The sequence below is a fragment of the Callorhinus ursinus genome, unplaced genomic scaffold, assembly GCF_003265705.2.
Source record: "Callorhinus ursinus isolate GAN/ISIS: 27379988/994484 unplaced genomic scaffold, GSC_fseal_2.0 scaffold25, whole genome shotgun sequence".
NCBI classification, from domain to species: Eukaryota; Metazoa; Chordata; class Mammalia; order Carnivora; family Otariidae; genus Callorhinus; species Callorhinus ursinus.
This window is the reverse complement of record NW_027397087.1, coordinates 179,809-195,367: the sequence shown is the minus strand read 5'-3', so window position 1 is coordinate 195,367 and position 15,559 is coordinate 179,809. Positions and strand designations below refer to the sequence as shown.

Sequence of the window (15,559 nt, the reverse complement as noted above, 5' to 3'; positions counted from 1 at the left end):
TAAAAGTATGACCTCAGACATTAATTAGATTGTCTGAATTCAAATTGATCAATTTAGAACTAATATACTCAAACTTTTGAGGGAACTATGAAATATACAGCTTTCCTTCAATTTAAACCTGGGATATGAATAATTCAATTTTATTTTTTCTGAAAGACAAAAAATATATGAGAGAGAATTTAAAACCTGGAGAAAAAAGGATCAAAGAGGGAGATGTGAGGTAGACAGAAGTAATAAGGAAAGGTTGAGATACGTAGGTGGGAAAACAAGAGGGAGAGCCTCAGAGATAGCATGTTTCATGTATTTGGTATGTGGCTATTACTCTCACCCTTGCTTGCCTCCATTCCATGGACTCAAGTCATCTCCAGTTGGCCTAGGGCAAGGAAATATATATATACATATATAATCTTTATTATAAATATATGATATTTATATTATACATATTTATATCTTATTTCACAATTTTTGAACTTCTGACTTAATGTCTATGACTCAATCAGCAGATATTCTTTAACTGTCAAATAGATATTAATCTGATAATTTCATGGCTGATATTATTATTTGAACGATTACTCTGTCCAAATTGTTTGTTGACAATTTTTCTCTAGTAAGTGGTCTCGTATAACTCTTTTCTTGCTCAAGCTATGGGTCTCAAGTATATGTGTGTGTGTGTGTGTGCCAGTGATGGCCAGCAATCCCTGTACCAATGAATGAAAGATGACTCCAAACTTTGCCGTGAAAGAGAGGAGAAGTCAAGGGGGTCAATGCTCAGACAAGACTGTTTGCTCTTCTGTGCTCCTGCTTTTATTGGTCCTTCAGGAGAATCACAAATCCTTATTGCTGTTTCTCAAGCATGTGATGTATGACAAGGGGTCTTACTGAAACTGGGAGGATTTATGGGAAAGATACCATATGCTGATCTGCCTGTTCTACTAAACGTAGCCTAAGGGACAATGCACACATCTCTTAGATCTCAGGATGGCTGTTTGGGCTAAGAGAGCCTCAAGGAAGGTAACTCCTGGCGACATTCCTACGGCAGAGTGGTCACATGGGCCTCCGCATTCCAAAGGCCTAGCCCTTCTCCGAAACCCTCCTTCGCTCCCAGCGGCTTCCGTGTTACATTTTAGCAAGCCAGGTATTATGGCTGATTTCACCCTCTACATTAACCCCAACATGTGTGTAATCTGTAGAAATTGTGAAACTAATTTAATTTATATTTTGGTTTGATGATAAGAAGACCAAGCCAAATTCACTGCTAGATTTTGAAAGGACTCTATATCCTGAATATTTGCAATTCTTTCTGGTTATAAAATCAGTAATATTTCACGTTTTCCTGTTCATTAGTACTCTGTTGCTTAATATTTATGTTTGTAATGGATTCTTATTGGGCACATTAAATTGAAAAGGACAAACATAAAGCCAGATTTCTGAGTGAGGAATCTGCTGTACTTCTGAGGCTAGCAGGAAAAAGGATAAGACTAAAGTTATAAGCTCAAAAATTCTGCAGGGCAGGGCACCTGTCTGGCTCAGTTGCAGAGCCTGCAACAATTCTTGATCTCAGGATTGTGAGTTTGAGCCCCACATTTGGGTGTAGAGATTACTTAAAAATAAAAAAACTTAAAAAAAAATTCTGAAGGGCAAAACTGAATCACCTAAAATCTTTCAGACTGAGGAGCAAGAGATCCATTAGAATCATAATTAAAACTTGGAAAGCCATCAAAATCCTAAAGGAGAACACAGGCAGCAAGCACTTCAACCTCAGCTGCAGCAACTTCTTCCTAGAAACATTGCCAAAGGCAAGGGAAGCAAGGACAAAAATGAACTATTGGGATTTCATCAAGATAAAAAGCTTTTGCACAGCAAAAGAAACAGTCCACAAAACCAAAAGACAACGGACAGAATGGGAGAAAATATTTGCAAATGACATATCAGATAAAGGGCTAGTATCCAAAATCTATAAAGAACTTACCAAACTCAACACCCAAAGAACAAATCATCCAGTCAAGAAATGGGCAGAAGACATGAACAGACATTTTTCCAAAGAAGACATCCAAATGGCCAACAGACACGTGAAAAAGTGCTCAACATCATTTGGCCTCAGGGAAATCCAAATCAAAACCTCAATGAGATACCACCTCACACCAGTCAGAATGGCGAAAATTAACAAGTCAGGAAATGACAGATGTTGGCGGGGATGCGGAGAAAGGGGAACTCTCCTACACTGTTGGTGGGAATGCAAGCTGGTGCAATCCCTCTGGAAAACAGTATGGATGTTCCTCAAACAGTTGAAAATAGAGCTGCCATATGATCCAGCAATTGCACTACTGGGTATTTACCACAAAGATACAAATGTAGGGATCCGAAGGGGTACGTGCACCCCAATGTTTATAGCAGCAATGTCCACAATAGCCAAACTGTGGAAAGAGCCAAGATGCCCATCGACAGATGAATGGATAAAGAAGATGTGGTATAGGGCACCTGGGTGGCTCAGTTGGTTAAGCGACTTCCTTCAGCTCAGGTCATGAACCTGGAGTCTCAGGATCAAGTTCCGCATCAGGCTCCCTGCTCAGCAGGGAGTCTGCTTCTCCCTCTGACCCTCCCCCCTCTCATGCTCTCTCTCTCTCAAATAAATAAATAAATCTTAAAAAAAAAGAAGATGTGGTATATATACACAATGGAATATTATGCAGCCATCAAAAGGAATGAGATCTTGCCATTTGCAACGACATGGATGGAATTGGAGGGGGTTATGCTGAGTGAAATAAGTCCATCAGAGAAAGACATGTATCATATGACCTCACTGATATGAGGAATTCTTAATCTCAGGAAACAAACTGAGGGTTGCTGGAGGGGTGGGGGAGGGGAGGGAGGGGGTGGCTGGGTGATAGACATTGGGGAGGGTATGTGCTATGGTGAGCACTGCGAATTGTGCAATACTGTTGAATCACAGATCTGTACCTCTGAAACAAATAATGCAATATATGTTAAGAAAAAAAAAAAAGAAGAAGATAGCAGGAGGGGAAGAATGAAGGAGGGGAATTGGAGGGGGAGATGAACCATGAGAGATGATGGACTCTGAGAAACAAACTGAGGGTTCTAGAGGGGAGGGGGGTGGGGGGATGGGTTAGCCTGGTGATGGGTATTAAAGAGGGCACGTTCTGCGTGGAGCTTGGGTGTTATGCACAAACAATGAATCATGGAACACTACATCAAAAACTAATGATGTAATGTATGGTGATTAACATAACAATAAAAAATTTTAAAGTAAAAAAAAAAAGAATCAGAAACCAACCTTCAGCTCCCTTTGACCAAAGATGGGACAATCTGAGCTTCAGTAAGAATAATAATTACAATGGTTTGAAACCTATTAGACATGTTTAGATCCATGAGTTTATGATCGTAATTTAAAAAATCAGTCATCTTTGAAGAATGTTAGGCAAACGGTTAATTATCTAATAAAGGAAAAAGTTAAGCCAAAAAAAAAAAAAAAACTTGGAAGGGATATATCCAAGGAGCAGGTATAAACCAGAAGTATACTGAGTCTTATAAAAACTACAGTCTGATTCAAATAAGCTCAGTACTTGATTGGATTGAGGTGATTACACTTTAACCTTTTATGCCTCATAGAAGAAACCGTGAATAGTTTCTGGAGGAATATGTTAAGTCAAATCTATATGATTTTTTATACACAATGCCTAAAACACATAAAATAAGAACATGCAAAGAAGCAGGGATATATGCCTCATAATTAAGAGGAAAATAGTTAGAAGAAGAACACAGAGGGCTCAATTGTTGAAATTAGTAGAATATAAAATCACCTATTTTTAAAAAGAGCTTAAACAGTTGAAAAAATGGAGAAAAGATAAAAAATTTTAATAGAGAAATGGAATATGTAAAAACTAACCAAATGATATTTTAGAGCTGTAAAAGCAACATAGAGTTATGAATTTAAGTGGGCTTAAAAACAGAGTGAACACAGAAGATGAATTAGTGGATTCAAAGACAAGTCAATAGAAGGTTGGTTTCTGATTCTTTTTTTTTTTCACTTTAACAGAGATACAGGTGGATCTCTGTACACCAAACTGATGTACAGAGATATAAAACACACAAAAAAAACTCAGAATATATATGTATACACACACACAGAAATAATAATTATTTTATATAAGGGTTTGTGTTTCAGACTCTCTGTATTGGAATGTTACAAAGTACAAAAGAGTATGTTACCTTTTTTATTTTTTAAAAGATTTTATTTAAATTTATTTATTTGACACAGACAGAAAGAGAGGGAGAGCACAAGTGCAAGCACAAGCAGGGCGAGGCGCAGGCAGGGGAGACGCAGGCTCCCTGTAAGCATGGAGTCCGATGTGGTGCTAGATCCCAGGATAGATCGCCCCAGACCATGTTACCTTTAAAAAACAATATGAAATTGGGGCCTGGCTCCTTGGCCCCGGGAGCCCATTGCCACCATTTGTTTTGGGGGCCAGTGTGATCACCTGCAGCACCGGCTGGAACAGCAACTGTTGGAGGCCAGTGTGGGGAGGATCATGGTCTCCCAGGCTCCTAGGCAGCTCCAGAGCTTCAGCAGTATTGCATGCAGAATGCCTGCAAGGATGCCCTGCTGGTAGGTTTTCCAGCTGGGAGCCCAGATCCTGTGCAGTATTTTAAAGGCTGTAAGGAAGAAGTCTCCTGAGGAATGACTTTTCAGCGCAAAGCGATGAATGACTACCTTCAAGTCCCCAAGAAAATACTTTTCTCCAGCCACATGACTTTCATATATTTTCAGGCCTTTCCTGTGGCTTTGGTCCTGTAGTCAAAATTCTATGGAAATTTATGAGTTTCTACTTAGCTAAGGAAACTGGATGAAGGAGTACATTTTAAATAATAATGGCCTGGTTCTTTTGGTAAAGTGTTTTTATATTTAAGGCCAACAAAAGTGAGGGGCACCTGGGTGGCTCAATCTGTTAAGTGTGTGACTATCTCAACTCAGGTCTTGATCTCAGGGTCCTGAGTTCAAGTCCCACATGTACAGGCAGTCATGAGACTCTTTAAGAAAAAGAAAATGATACCACCAAATATACCTCTTTCATAAGGGAATTACTATTGTTCCTGTACCTGGAATATTATGTTTGCTTTATTTACTGGATATTTCCATCTTGGGAAGGAAACATTTTTCCTTATTAAAAAGTTGAATATTAGTAATTTGTTGTTCCTAAGATTTTTATACCCTAACAAAAACTTGTTCTTTTCTCATGAATTTATAGTTTCTAAATGAAGACAAGCAAGTATAAAACCGGGGGAAGAATAAGCTTTATTAATCAAATGATGTCTTGATTTTTCTAAATGAGAGGATTGTTTTATTTGTAACACTAAACATGGGAGCTGTGTCTTAGCAAACTTGTTTGGAAAGATTCATGTGGTGTTGGGTATTAGATGACCCTATCCTATGTGCAAAGTGGACTTGGTCTTTGTCTTCTTAAGTTCCTCTATTTTACAGTTGTGGTTGTACTTAAAAAAATACATTATTTCATGTCTTTAAAAAATGTTTTAGTGTGATCATCAGAACATGCAAGTGATTAAACACAAAATAGTGTGAAAATATGACAACCTAAATGAATTCTTAATGTCACAAGTGTTTTACTTTGTTGATGTGCCTTTGATTTGAGACATTTTTAAAAGGATACTTCGTGTTTCTAATAATCTTTGATGAGCTTGGAAATAAAATTTCTGCTTAATTCATCATTTAAAAAAACAATATGAAATTTGAAGTATATCAGGCTCCATGGATTTCATTCAGATAAGGGGATGTAAATTTGCATACCTTTTTGAGGCATACAGTAGGAAGAATTCTCAATTTAGTTATTGATGTGGGTTTTCGAGGGCATGGTCAAGAAAGAATTCTTGAGATGTTTTTGGTGCCAAAAGGTGCTTTTATTAAAGCATGGGGACAGGACCCATGGGCAGAAAGGGCTGCACTTTTGCTGTATGAAGCTGGTGATTATATGCTTGGTATTCAAGGGAGAGGGGACATGCAAGGAGTGTTACCTCACAAATGTTTTCTTTGAATTTCTACTCATAAACTACGTTTGCAAGATTTCTGTGGTGCTTATCATTCAGCTCAATATTAACTATCGGTGAGATGTACAGGCAGTCATGAGACCCTTTAAGAATGTAGCAACCAGCACGTATTTGATCCTTACTGGAGCTATGTAGGCTACAGATCAGCCTTCTGGGCTAAAGATGAACATTCTTCTGCTTCCATCCCTTTTCAGTTATGTTATGTGTAGTAATGAACAATTCACAAACTTTGTATATAATCCGGTTGCTTACAGGCCATCTGAACACTGAAGTGAATTAAATGGATAATTTATTCTAAAATCAGACTTTTGGTCCTCACTTTCATAACACTTTTCCCTGTTTTTATCTGATACAGATAATGAACTTTCTAACCCATTTACAAATAAAAAGAGAAGAAGCAAAATCCCCAAAGGTTGTTAGTATATCCATCTTTGTATTTAATTTAGCACATCTTCTGAAGATAATTACACTGTTTCACAAATGGCTAAAATATGAGGTTGAGGGAACAACATTTTCATCAGATTATAATTATGATTCATTTCTTTTCTGAGTATGGTAAGGAATACTTAATTATTACCTTTACTGCTGTCTCTCCAGATAAGGTAGCTAAAATATCAACTGAGAGACTGATTTATCCATTTATAAAGAGCAATATTCAATGCACTGACCTAGTGACCAAAATTTAGAGATCTATGTGAAATGCTTTGCTCAAAGAAATGCTTAGCATAAATGGAAAATTTTAAGATAAGGTGTTGAAGTGGCAGCACCAATACTAGTAAGTAACATTAACTTGTTATTAATTTTAAATCATTCTTGAGCACAACCAAAATCATAGCCATAAAGACTTGCCAAATTTTCCAGACATTGGAGTTTTTGCATTGTGATCAGCAAATGATTGTGGAATGGGATAGAATTGGCATAAAACTTGTATCTGGAGATACACATGATTTCCGTATGTGAAGTGGGGAATGCTACCCAGTCCCAAGCAACAGGACAGGCATGGCTAATTTAGAGATCCTAAGTGAACTTTTTTATACTGTGAGACCCTGAAATACGGAAATCCATATGTTAACATCATAGTCTCTTAATGGCATTTTTAATTTCTTTGTTCCTTAGAGTATAAATGGCTGGATTTAGGAGAGGTGTGATGACTGCATAAAATACAGCAAGAAACTTGTCCACCCAGGTGATGCTGAGTGGCCACAGGTAGATAAAGATGCAAGGCCCAAAGAATAACACTACCACTGTGATGTGGGCAGTGCAGGTGGAAAGAGCCTTGGATGCCCCATCCTTGGAGTGAAGGCAGATGGTAAACAGAATATAAGAGTAAGAGATTAGCAACAGAATGAAGCAGGTGGTTGCCAGTACCCCACTGTCAGCATTTATCCACATTTCTAGAATAGAGGTGTCTATGCAGGCTAGCTTGATCACCAATGGAATATCACAGAAAAAGCTATCCAATTCCTTTGGTCCACAGAAGGGCAGCTTTATAATCATAGCTAGTTGGCTTACTGAATGCACAAGCCCAATGATCCATGATGTCATCACTAACCCAATGCACATTTGCCTGTTCATGATGCTGGAGTAATGAAGTGGCTTGCAGATGGCCACATAACGGTCATAGGCCATTGACACAAGCAGCACCATCTCACCCCCTCCAAAGAAATGTCCAAAGAAAATCTGACACATGCAGCCTTCAAAGGAGATAGTCTTGTTTTCCTTGAGAAAGTCTGTGATCATTTTAGGGGTAGTGACTGAGGAAAGGCAGAAGTCAATGAATGAAAGATTGGCTAACAGGAAGTACATGGGGGAGTGGAGATGAAGGTCAGCAATAATTAGGAGCACAATGAAGATGTTGCCTAAAATGGTGATCAAATAAAGTGAAGAAAATATCACTAGTAGGAAGGCCTGGAGCTCCCATGAGCTACAAAGCCCCAAAATAATAAATTCAGACACCACAGACTGGTTTACTTCTTCCATTTAGTCCAGTTTGTTCTAAATTTATCTGAAGAAAAGACAGGAAATTAGATTTTCTGAATAAAGAGTATGTGAATCAAGAAGATTTCTTATACATTGCTGATGGAAGTATATACTAATATAATCAGTCTAGAAAAATGTTGGCCTTATCTTGCAAAGCTCAATATTCATGAATTCTGTGGTTCATCATTTTCACTCCCATTTTCATACCCAAGATAAATTCATACATGATTATATAATTATATAATCATACATGATTATAAAGAGAAATATAATAATCCCCATAAACAAGACCATGGAATATTATTCAGAACCATAACAAATTACAATTATAAAATGATACAGATGTATCTTAGACATAATAATGAAAGAAAAAGAAGTCCAAAATGGATCCACTCAGCACAATTTTTATAAAATGAAAAGCAATAGAAAAATAACAGTATACATTGCAGGAACTCATATAAGTGATAAAACTATGTACAGAAAGAGAAGATGTAAGATGTAAATAACCTCAAGTAAAGAGAGGTGAAAGGTCAGCATAAAGATGAGCACATAGGGCGGTTTGAATGAGACGAAGACGGAACCGAAGCTGTGCACAGGCCGTGGACACGGTCCCGCCGAGAGCCAAAGATGGCAGTGAACGTATATTCAACATCAGTCACCAGTGATAACATAAGTCGACATGACATGCTGGCCTGGATCAATGAGTCTCTGCAGCTGAATCTGACGAAGATCGAACAGTTGTGCTCAGGGGCTGCCTACTGTCGGTTTATGGACATGCTGTTCCCTGGCTCCATTGCCTTGAAGAAAGTGAAATTCCAGGCTAAGCTAGAACATGAATACATCCAGAACTTCAAAATACTACAAGCAGGTTTTAAGAGAATGGGTGTTGACAAAATAATTCCTGTGGACAAATTAGTAAAAGGAAAGTTTCAGGACAATTTTGAATTTGTTCAGTGGTTCAAGAAGTTTTTTGATGCAAACTATGATGGAAAAGACTGTGACCCCGTAGCTGCCAGACAAGGTCAAGAAACTGCAGTGGCTCCCTCCCTTGTTGCTCCAGCTCTGAACAAACCGAAGAAACCTCTCATCTCTAGCAGTGCAGCTCCACAGAGGCCCATGCAACACACAGAACTACTGCAACCAAGGCTGGCCCTGGTGTGGTGCGAAAGAATCCTGGTGTGGGCAACAGGGATGACGAAGCAGCTGAATTGATGCAGCAGGTCAACGTATTGAAAGTTACCGTCGGAGACTTGGAGAAAGAGAGATTTCTACTTTGGAAAGCTAAGGAACATTGAATTAATTTGCCAGGAGAACGAGGGGGAAAACCCGGTAATGCAGAGGATTGTGGACATTCTGTATGCCACAGATGAAGGCTTTGTGATACCTGATGAAGGGGGCCCACAGGAGGAACAAGAAGAGTATTAACGGCCTGTACCAGCAGAGCAACATCCGAATTCTTCACTCCAAATCATGTGCTTACCTGTAAAATACCCCCTTTTATTATTCTTAGAGGATTCACTGGTTTCTTTTCATGAGTAAACAGTACCTCTTCTTGAAGTGCACTTTGTAGAAATTTCACCCCTTATCCAATGAGTTTGGTTAGGAGCTTTTACCCTGTAGCAGAGCAGTATTAACATCTAGTTGGGTCACCTAGGGAGCAAAGAGGCTGACCATGGGGCTCACTGTGTGGACGCTGGTAACACTGATTGCTGGAGGTGTTTTTATGTGATACACTGAAGTGGAGACCTCCGTAGAGAAGTGTAAAGATTGATTTGAATTTTAAGCTAATGTGAAATCTTGGCAGAGAATGTTTTAATAAATAAATGCCTTAAAAAAAAAGATGAGCACATAAGCAGTTGTGTGTTATTAACAATTATTTAGATCTTGTATTAGATCTTTAGATCATGTTTTCATCAGCATAATTTTGTCATTAAATGAACAAGCAAACAAAACACAAAATGGGCTTGCAAAAATAGTGAGACTATGTTATGAATCAAGAATTATGGTCAATTTGGAGTGCTTGGCTGGCTCAGTCAGTAGAGTATGCAATTCTTGGGGTTGTAAGTTCAAGCACCACAGTGGGTGTAGAAATTATTTTAAAATAAAATCTTTTTTTAAAAACAGAATTATGATCACTTCAATACTGTAGACCTGAGGTAAAATAACAATTTTTAAAATGACATTTTATTGTGTAGGGGCTATATGTTAGAAAAATAGTTTCTATTTATAAATTTGAAAAACGGAAACAATGTTTAACGTTATTGAGGGTTAATTTTTTTAATGAATAAATAGATGAATCGGTCTTTAAAAAGAGATATTAATACTATTTTTGACAAAATGACAAAACTTTTTCACTAATGAACATAGTTAACTAAGTATAAGAGCAGATAAACTATCAAAAAGAAGGTAGTTAAAAATCATTAAAGAATAAATGTTCCAGGCATAAAGAAAGGATAAATCCTGAACGAGAGGAAGAAATTGTTCTCTGTTCATGAAATTCAAAGCTTACATAACCTGTAAGAAATTACTTACAGCCCGAAGTATACATCAGCCATAATGAATCCTGAAGTACAGTTTTGAATATCAAACTCTAAAATGTGTTTCAAAACCATTCTGCCATACACGATATAGGACCATCAAATACACAATCTGGTGTTAGGTTTCCAATTCCAAACAAGATGTCTTCTGAGAAACTAAAATCTGGAGATCTCCGCATGGACTAAAATGATCCAAAGTCTCTAATTGACTCTGGGAGAGAGACTATGCATCAAGCTACATGAGGAAAAAATATATATATATTTTTTTGTATTACAAATGGGAGTTTCAGAGTTAGGCAAATTCCTTCATTTCCCACATATCCATTTGGAAGCCATTTCCATTCAGTCTCATTTGCTTTAGCCTAAGAAGTGATGATTTTTGAAAGATGTTCCAGGAATCTTTGGCAGAAGACTTTCTTTTGCAATGGCAGAGTAAATGGCAAATACAAATTAATTAGATTTCTTATCAAACAAGTTTGAGAAACTAAGTTTGCCTTTAAACTTGTCATTTTTGCTGTTTAAATTAATTACCTTAAAAATCTAACAATCCTCTCAGGCTAGAAAATGGATTCATATTATTTCTCTCTCTCTTCTTTTTTGCTTTTCTCTCTTCCCAGTTTCCTTTTTCCTTCTTTTTTTGCCATCTGCTTCTGCCACCTTCTTTTAAAAATTTGTTGATCAGAAGGGCTTTGCCACAATGGATCAATTATCTCCAGCAGCTGCTACTAATGACTGGTGTTCGTAGTCCTCTATCAAAGTTGGAAACCAGCTCTAAGGTACGTTTTTTTCCTCTTCTGTATAACTCAGAGCTATGATAAATATTTTTAATCATTGTTTCATAACCATGGCAACAATCATACTCATTTTACTGCTGAAAAGCTGAGTTAAAAGGTAAATGCCCAAAGTAACACAGTTAATAGAGTCTATTTGGAGTTAGCTTCTGGAAAGAATGTTGGTTTAGAGAAAAGTTTAGTTCAGTTTTGAGAAGAAATAGGATTTCTATGAATCAAGAAAAATATGTATTCTTGAGACAAACCATGAGAGACTATGGACTCGGAGAAACAAACTGAGGGTTCTAGAGGGGAGGGGGGTGGGGGGATGGGTTGGCCTGGTGATGGATATTAAAGAGGGCATGTATTGAATGGAGCACTGGGTGTTATATGCAAACAATGAATCATGGAACACTACATCAAATCTAATGATGTAATGTATGGTGATTAACATAACAGTAAAAAAATTTAAAGAAAAATGTCCCTAAAAAAAAAAAACTAATGATGTAATGTAGGGTGATTAACATAACATAATAAAATAAAATTTAAAAAAAAGAATACATATTCTTTATAAGAATACATGTCCTCTGAAGAGGTAATTGACATAAGAAATATAAATAAATCCACGAAGTTGATCAGATACCAGGGATGAAAATGACTAGAAAATACTAGATGTAGGAGGGCCTTTTAATTTCTTCTAATATGGTCAAGAAGAATTTATTGAACTTATTTTTACTGTATATTCTGATCACTTTTGGACACTGCAGATGAAAAAGAATTAGTCTCTAGGTGCTGTAGGTTATACCAAAGAAATAAAAGCCTATGCATGTTTTCTCACCTAATACTTGCTTTAAAAGTTAATATTATTTTAATTGAATTACAAAAGACAAAATATTACTGCTAAATTAAGTATATTAATAGTCATATTAATAATACTGTTATAATTTATTTTCAAGCATGTCCTAGGTGGGAGAGTTAAATCACCAGATTCCAAGAGTATAATTGTAAAATCAAATGACTTAAAGCAGAACTAACCGAAGAGAATCAAAACTTAGGGGAAAAAAAGGAAAGAAGAAAGAAAATGAGACAATTCCGGTTTTGGTTTTTGAGCTACTAGTTTCAGGTGGTGTGAAGACTAATCTGTTTCTTTCTATGTCTCCCCCTTTCTCTCCCTGAATACTCACTGTGTACCAGAAACTTTTACTCGCATTGTCTAATTTAATCTCCCCAATAACCCCATGAAATAGGTCTTATTACTCTGAGGCTGACTGCCAGTGTAACCTGGTAGAAGTTTCAGAGCAAAGAAATAGTGTGACTGGGGTGCACACTCAGTGTCTCTGACTCTCGTCCTTTTCTGACTTTGGTACCATTCTGCATTTCCTTCTCTTCATTTCCAAAAGCATAATTCCATCCCCAGGTAATATTGACTGTTAAAACTTTTGAGAGATTTCATTCCATATTTTCTATCAGGTTTTTTCCTGAGCTTAATTATTAACAATTTTCTCCATGTTTGGAAATTTCTGTTAATTATGCCTACATATCTGTGTCTGGAACAGTCCCTTAATCCAGAAAAACTGTAGACCCTGCTGAATGTGGTGCTGTGAGAACACAAATACTTCCTCAACCAGGGCATTTAGGGAGGGGTGACACTGAATAGAAGGCATTCTTTCTGATGCTATAGGCAGCCCAAAAGTCTCAAGATGTAGCTGGGAGAAGAAACCCTTGCTATGTCTGGAAGCTGTGCAAAAATTCCAAGCCATCCCAATTAGTATGTATGGATATATGGTATTAAAACATTATGAAAGTGTCTTAAATGTGATAGAGGAAGGGAATTATGGGAGCAATTAAGAAACTTACAGAGTATAGACTCTACCTTCTTACCAGAAGAACACCATATATGATCATATTTTTTTCCAGTGGATAAAGAACTGTTTATACTCAAACTAGAATCTGGAATAAAATCATATTGCAGCAAAACAAATAATCCACTTCCAGTTGTGACCAGTGTTCACGTAAGAGTGTGAGGCATATATTCACTGTAGAGAATAGCCTCTGGAGTAAGAAACTACTCATGCTATGTTCCCTTGGGACCTCTTAATTTCTGAGTCTCTCTGAATTGAGACTATCACCTGAAAGTGTGCCTTTCGTCAAGGTCAAAGACAGACCTGGTCAGTACAATCATAAAATTTCCAGTGATGGAAATTAAGTACAGTTATAAAGGATTTCTTTGGCTACCTTTTTTTTTTAAAGAAAAATATTATTTTAGAACTAAGTTGCCATTTAGTTCTAGTCCTTTTAGAAGCCAGATAATTTAGGTGAGCGGTCAGAGAAGACAGCAAAGGGAAATGAGCTGGTTACTGATGTGCACCAACTGTACCTAAGACAGAATAGCCAGCCTAGAATTGCTGGTTTTGTGAGTTTTAATGGAGTAGAAAAACATTTTGAAGTCCCAAGAATTTTTGTGGTTACATGAACAATGTTCTAAGTTTAACATTTAATGTCAGCATCATTTTCTTTTAAATAACAAAACAATAATGGAAGCCTACCTCTTTATTTTCATTTATAAAGTATTATATAAATTCAGTATTATTGATCAAGAATCCAACACTTTAGAGGTTTGAGAAAGAAATATGATAGTCTGTCTCTATCTGCATTTTCTTCTTATTTTTTTAACCACACACAAAAAAATCTGTTCACATTTTGGTGGGGCTGTTTCAGTTTTCTTTTCATGCAATTAGATAGTTATATGTACACATGTCCATATATATATAATTGGAGGAGTCTTGTTTGAATATATAAGATATAGAAATATACTTTAACTTCCAATTTATTTAAAATCTATGCTTAAATATCTTTCATTCAATGGTAATGATTGCTTTTTAGAAAAATAAAGAGAAATTAAGAGAAAATTTATATAAAACATACCTCTTTTTTTTTTTCAAAAGAAAAGGTACATTTTTAAGTGTTCTCTTCATAGTTTAAGGATGGATGCTTGGAGATTGGAAAGCAAATGTAGAAAAACAATGAGGTACAAAGATAGGATTGTTGGACTTGACATTAACTATGTGGATAGTGTCAGTGATGTGAATCCACTGGTCAGCTTGGCTGAAGATCGGATAGATAAAGGAAGGTGGTGTCTTGAGACAGCCTAGAAACATCTCTACATTAAAGTATAATCGGCTATGGGGGCGGAGCAAGATGGCGGAGGAGTAGGAGACCTAGATTTCGTCTGGTCTCAGGAATTCAGCTGAATAGGGATCAAACCATTCTGAACACCTACGAACTCAACAGGAGACCGAAGAAGAGAGTAGCAACAACTCTCTGAACAGAAAAGTGACCACTTTCTGGAAGGTAGGACGTGCGGAGAAGTGAATCCGAGGCGATATTCGGGAGGATAGACGGCGGGGGAGGGGCCTCCGTCGGCCGCTTCTGGCAAGTGCTAGAGCCGCGGAGCACAAAATCGGACCTTTTAGAAGTTGGCTCCGTGGAGGGACGTCGCTGCAGTGGCTAAGCGGGGGGTGGAATCCTCCCGGGACAGTGTGGTCTCAGGACCCTCGGGGTCACAGAGAGACCGGGGGTGCCTGAGTGCGCCAGACCTCCCAGGGATCGGAGCGGGGAAGCCGGCTGCAGAGACGGAGCAGAGTCGCGGGCTCTCAGCTCCGGGGTTGCCATAAACTGTGATCCGCGGCCCAGTCGGGCCACTGCTCCTGCAGCAGGGACCCAGCAGGCGGCAGATCCGGGGAGACTCCCCTTCCTTCCCGGGGAGGAGCGGTGCGGGAACGCACTGCAGGGATCTGCTGGGTTTGGAGAGTCTGCGCGGGGTCGGGTGCCAGAGATAGCAACGCTCGATCACAGGCCGGGTGAGCACGGGGCGCGGCCGGAGACCGGGGACACGGAAGTGACTGCTTTTCTCTGGGGGCACACTGAGGAGCGGGGCCCCGAGTTCTCGGCTCCTCCGGGTAGAGATTGGGAGGCCACCATTTCTGCCCTGGTCCTCCAAGGCTGTACGGAGAGCTTGCAGGGAACAAAAGCTCCTGAGAGCAAACCGGAGCAGCTTCCTTAGCCCGGACCGACAAGGGCGGGGCAATTCCGCCTCCGGCAAAGACATTTGGAAACCACAGCAACAGGCCCCTCCCCCAGAAGATCAGCACAAACAGCCAGCAAGCCAAGACCAAGTTGATCGATCAAGGAGAA

At 38.4% G+C, this 15,559-nt stretch overlaps 1 protein-coding gene and 1 pseudogene across 1 annotated transcript; one reads left to right on the top strand and one right to left on the bottom strand.

The window, feature by feature from the left end:
- Positions 1–7,152: 7,152 nt before the first annotated feature.
- LOC112833436 (olfactory receptor 4K3-like) lies at positions 7,153–8,058 on the bottom strand. The gene has a single exon (XM_025884604.1). The coding sequence runs from the start codon at positions 8,056–8,058 to the stop codon at positions 7,153–7,155; it is 906 nt and encodes a 301-aa protein (XP_025740389.1).
- A 575-nt stretch (positions 8,059–8,633) lies between these two features.
- On the top strand, positions 8,634–9,523 carry LOC112833198 (microtubule-associated protein RP/EB family member 1 pseudogene; annotated as a pseudogene).
- Positions 9,524–15,559: the final 6,036 nt, after the last annotated feature.

What these genes read in the sequence shown, in the direction of transcription:
- LOC112833436 (XM_025884604.1), bottom strand. Translation starts at nt 8,058, where the DNA reads ATGGAAGAAGTAAACCAGTCTGTGGTGTCTGAATTTATTATTTTGGGG.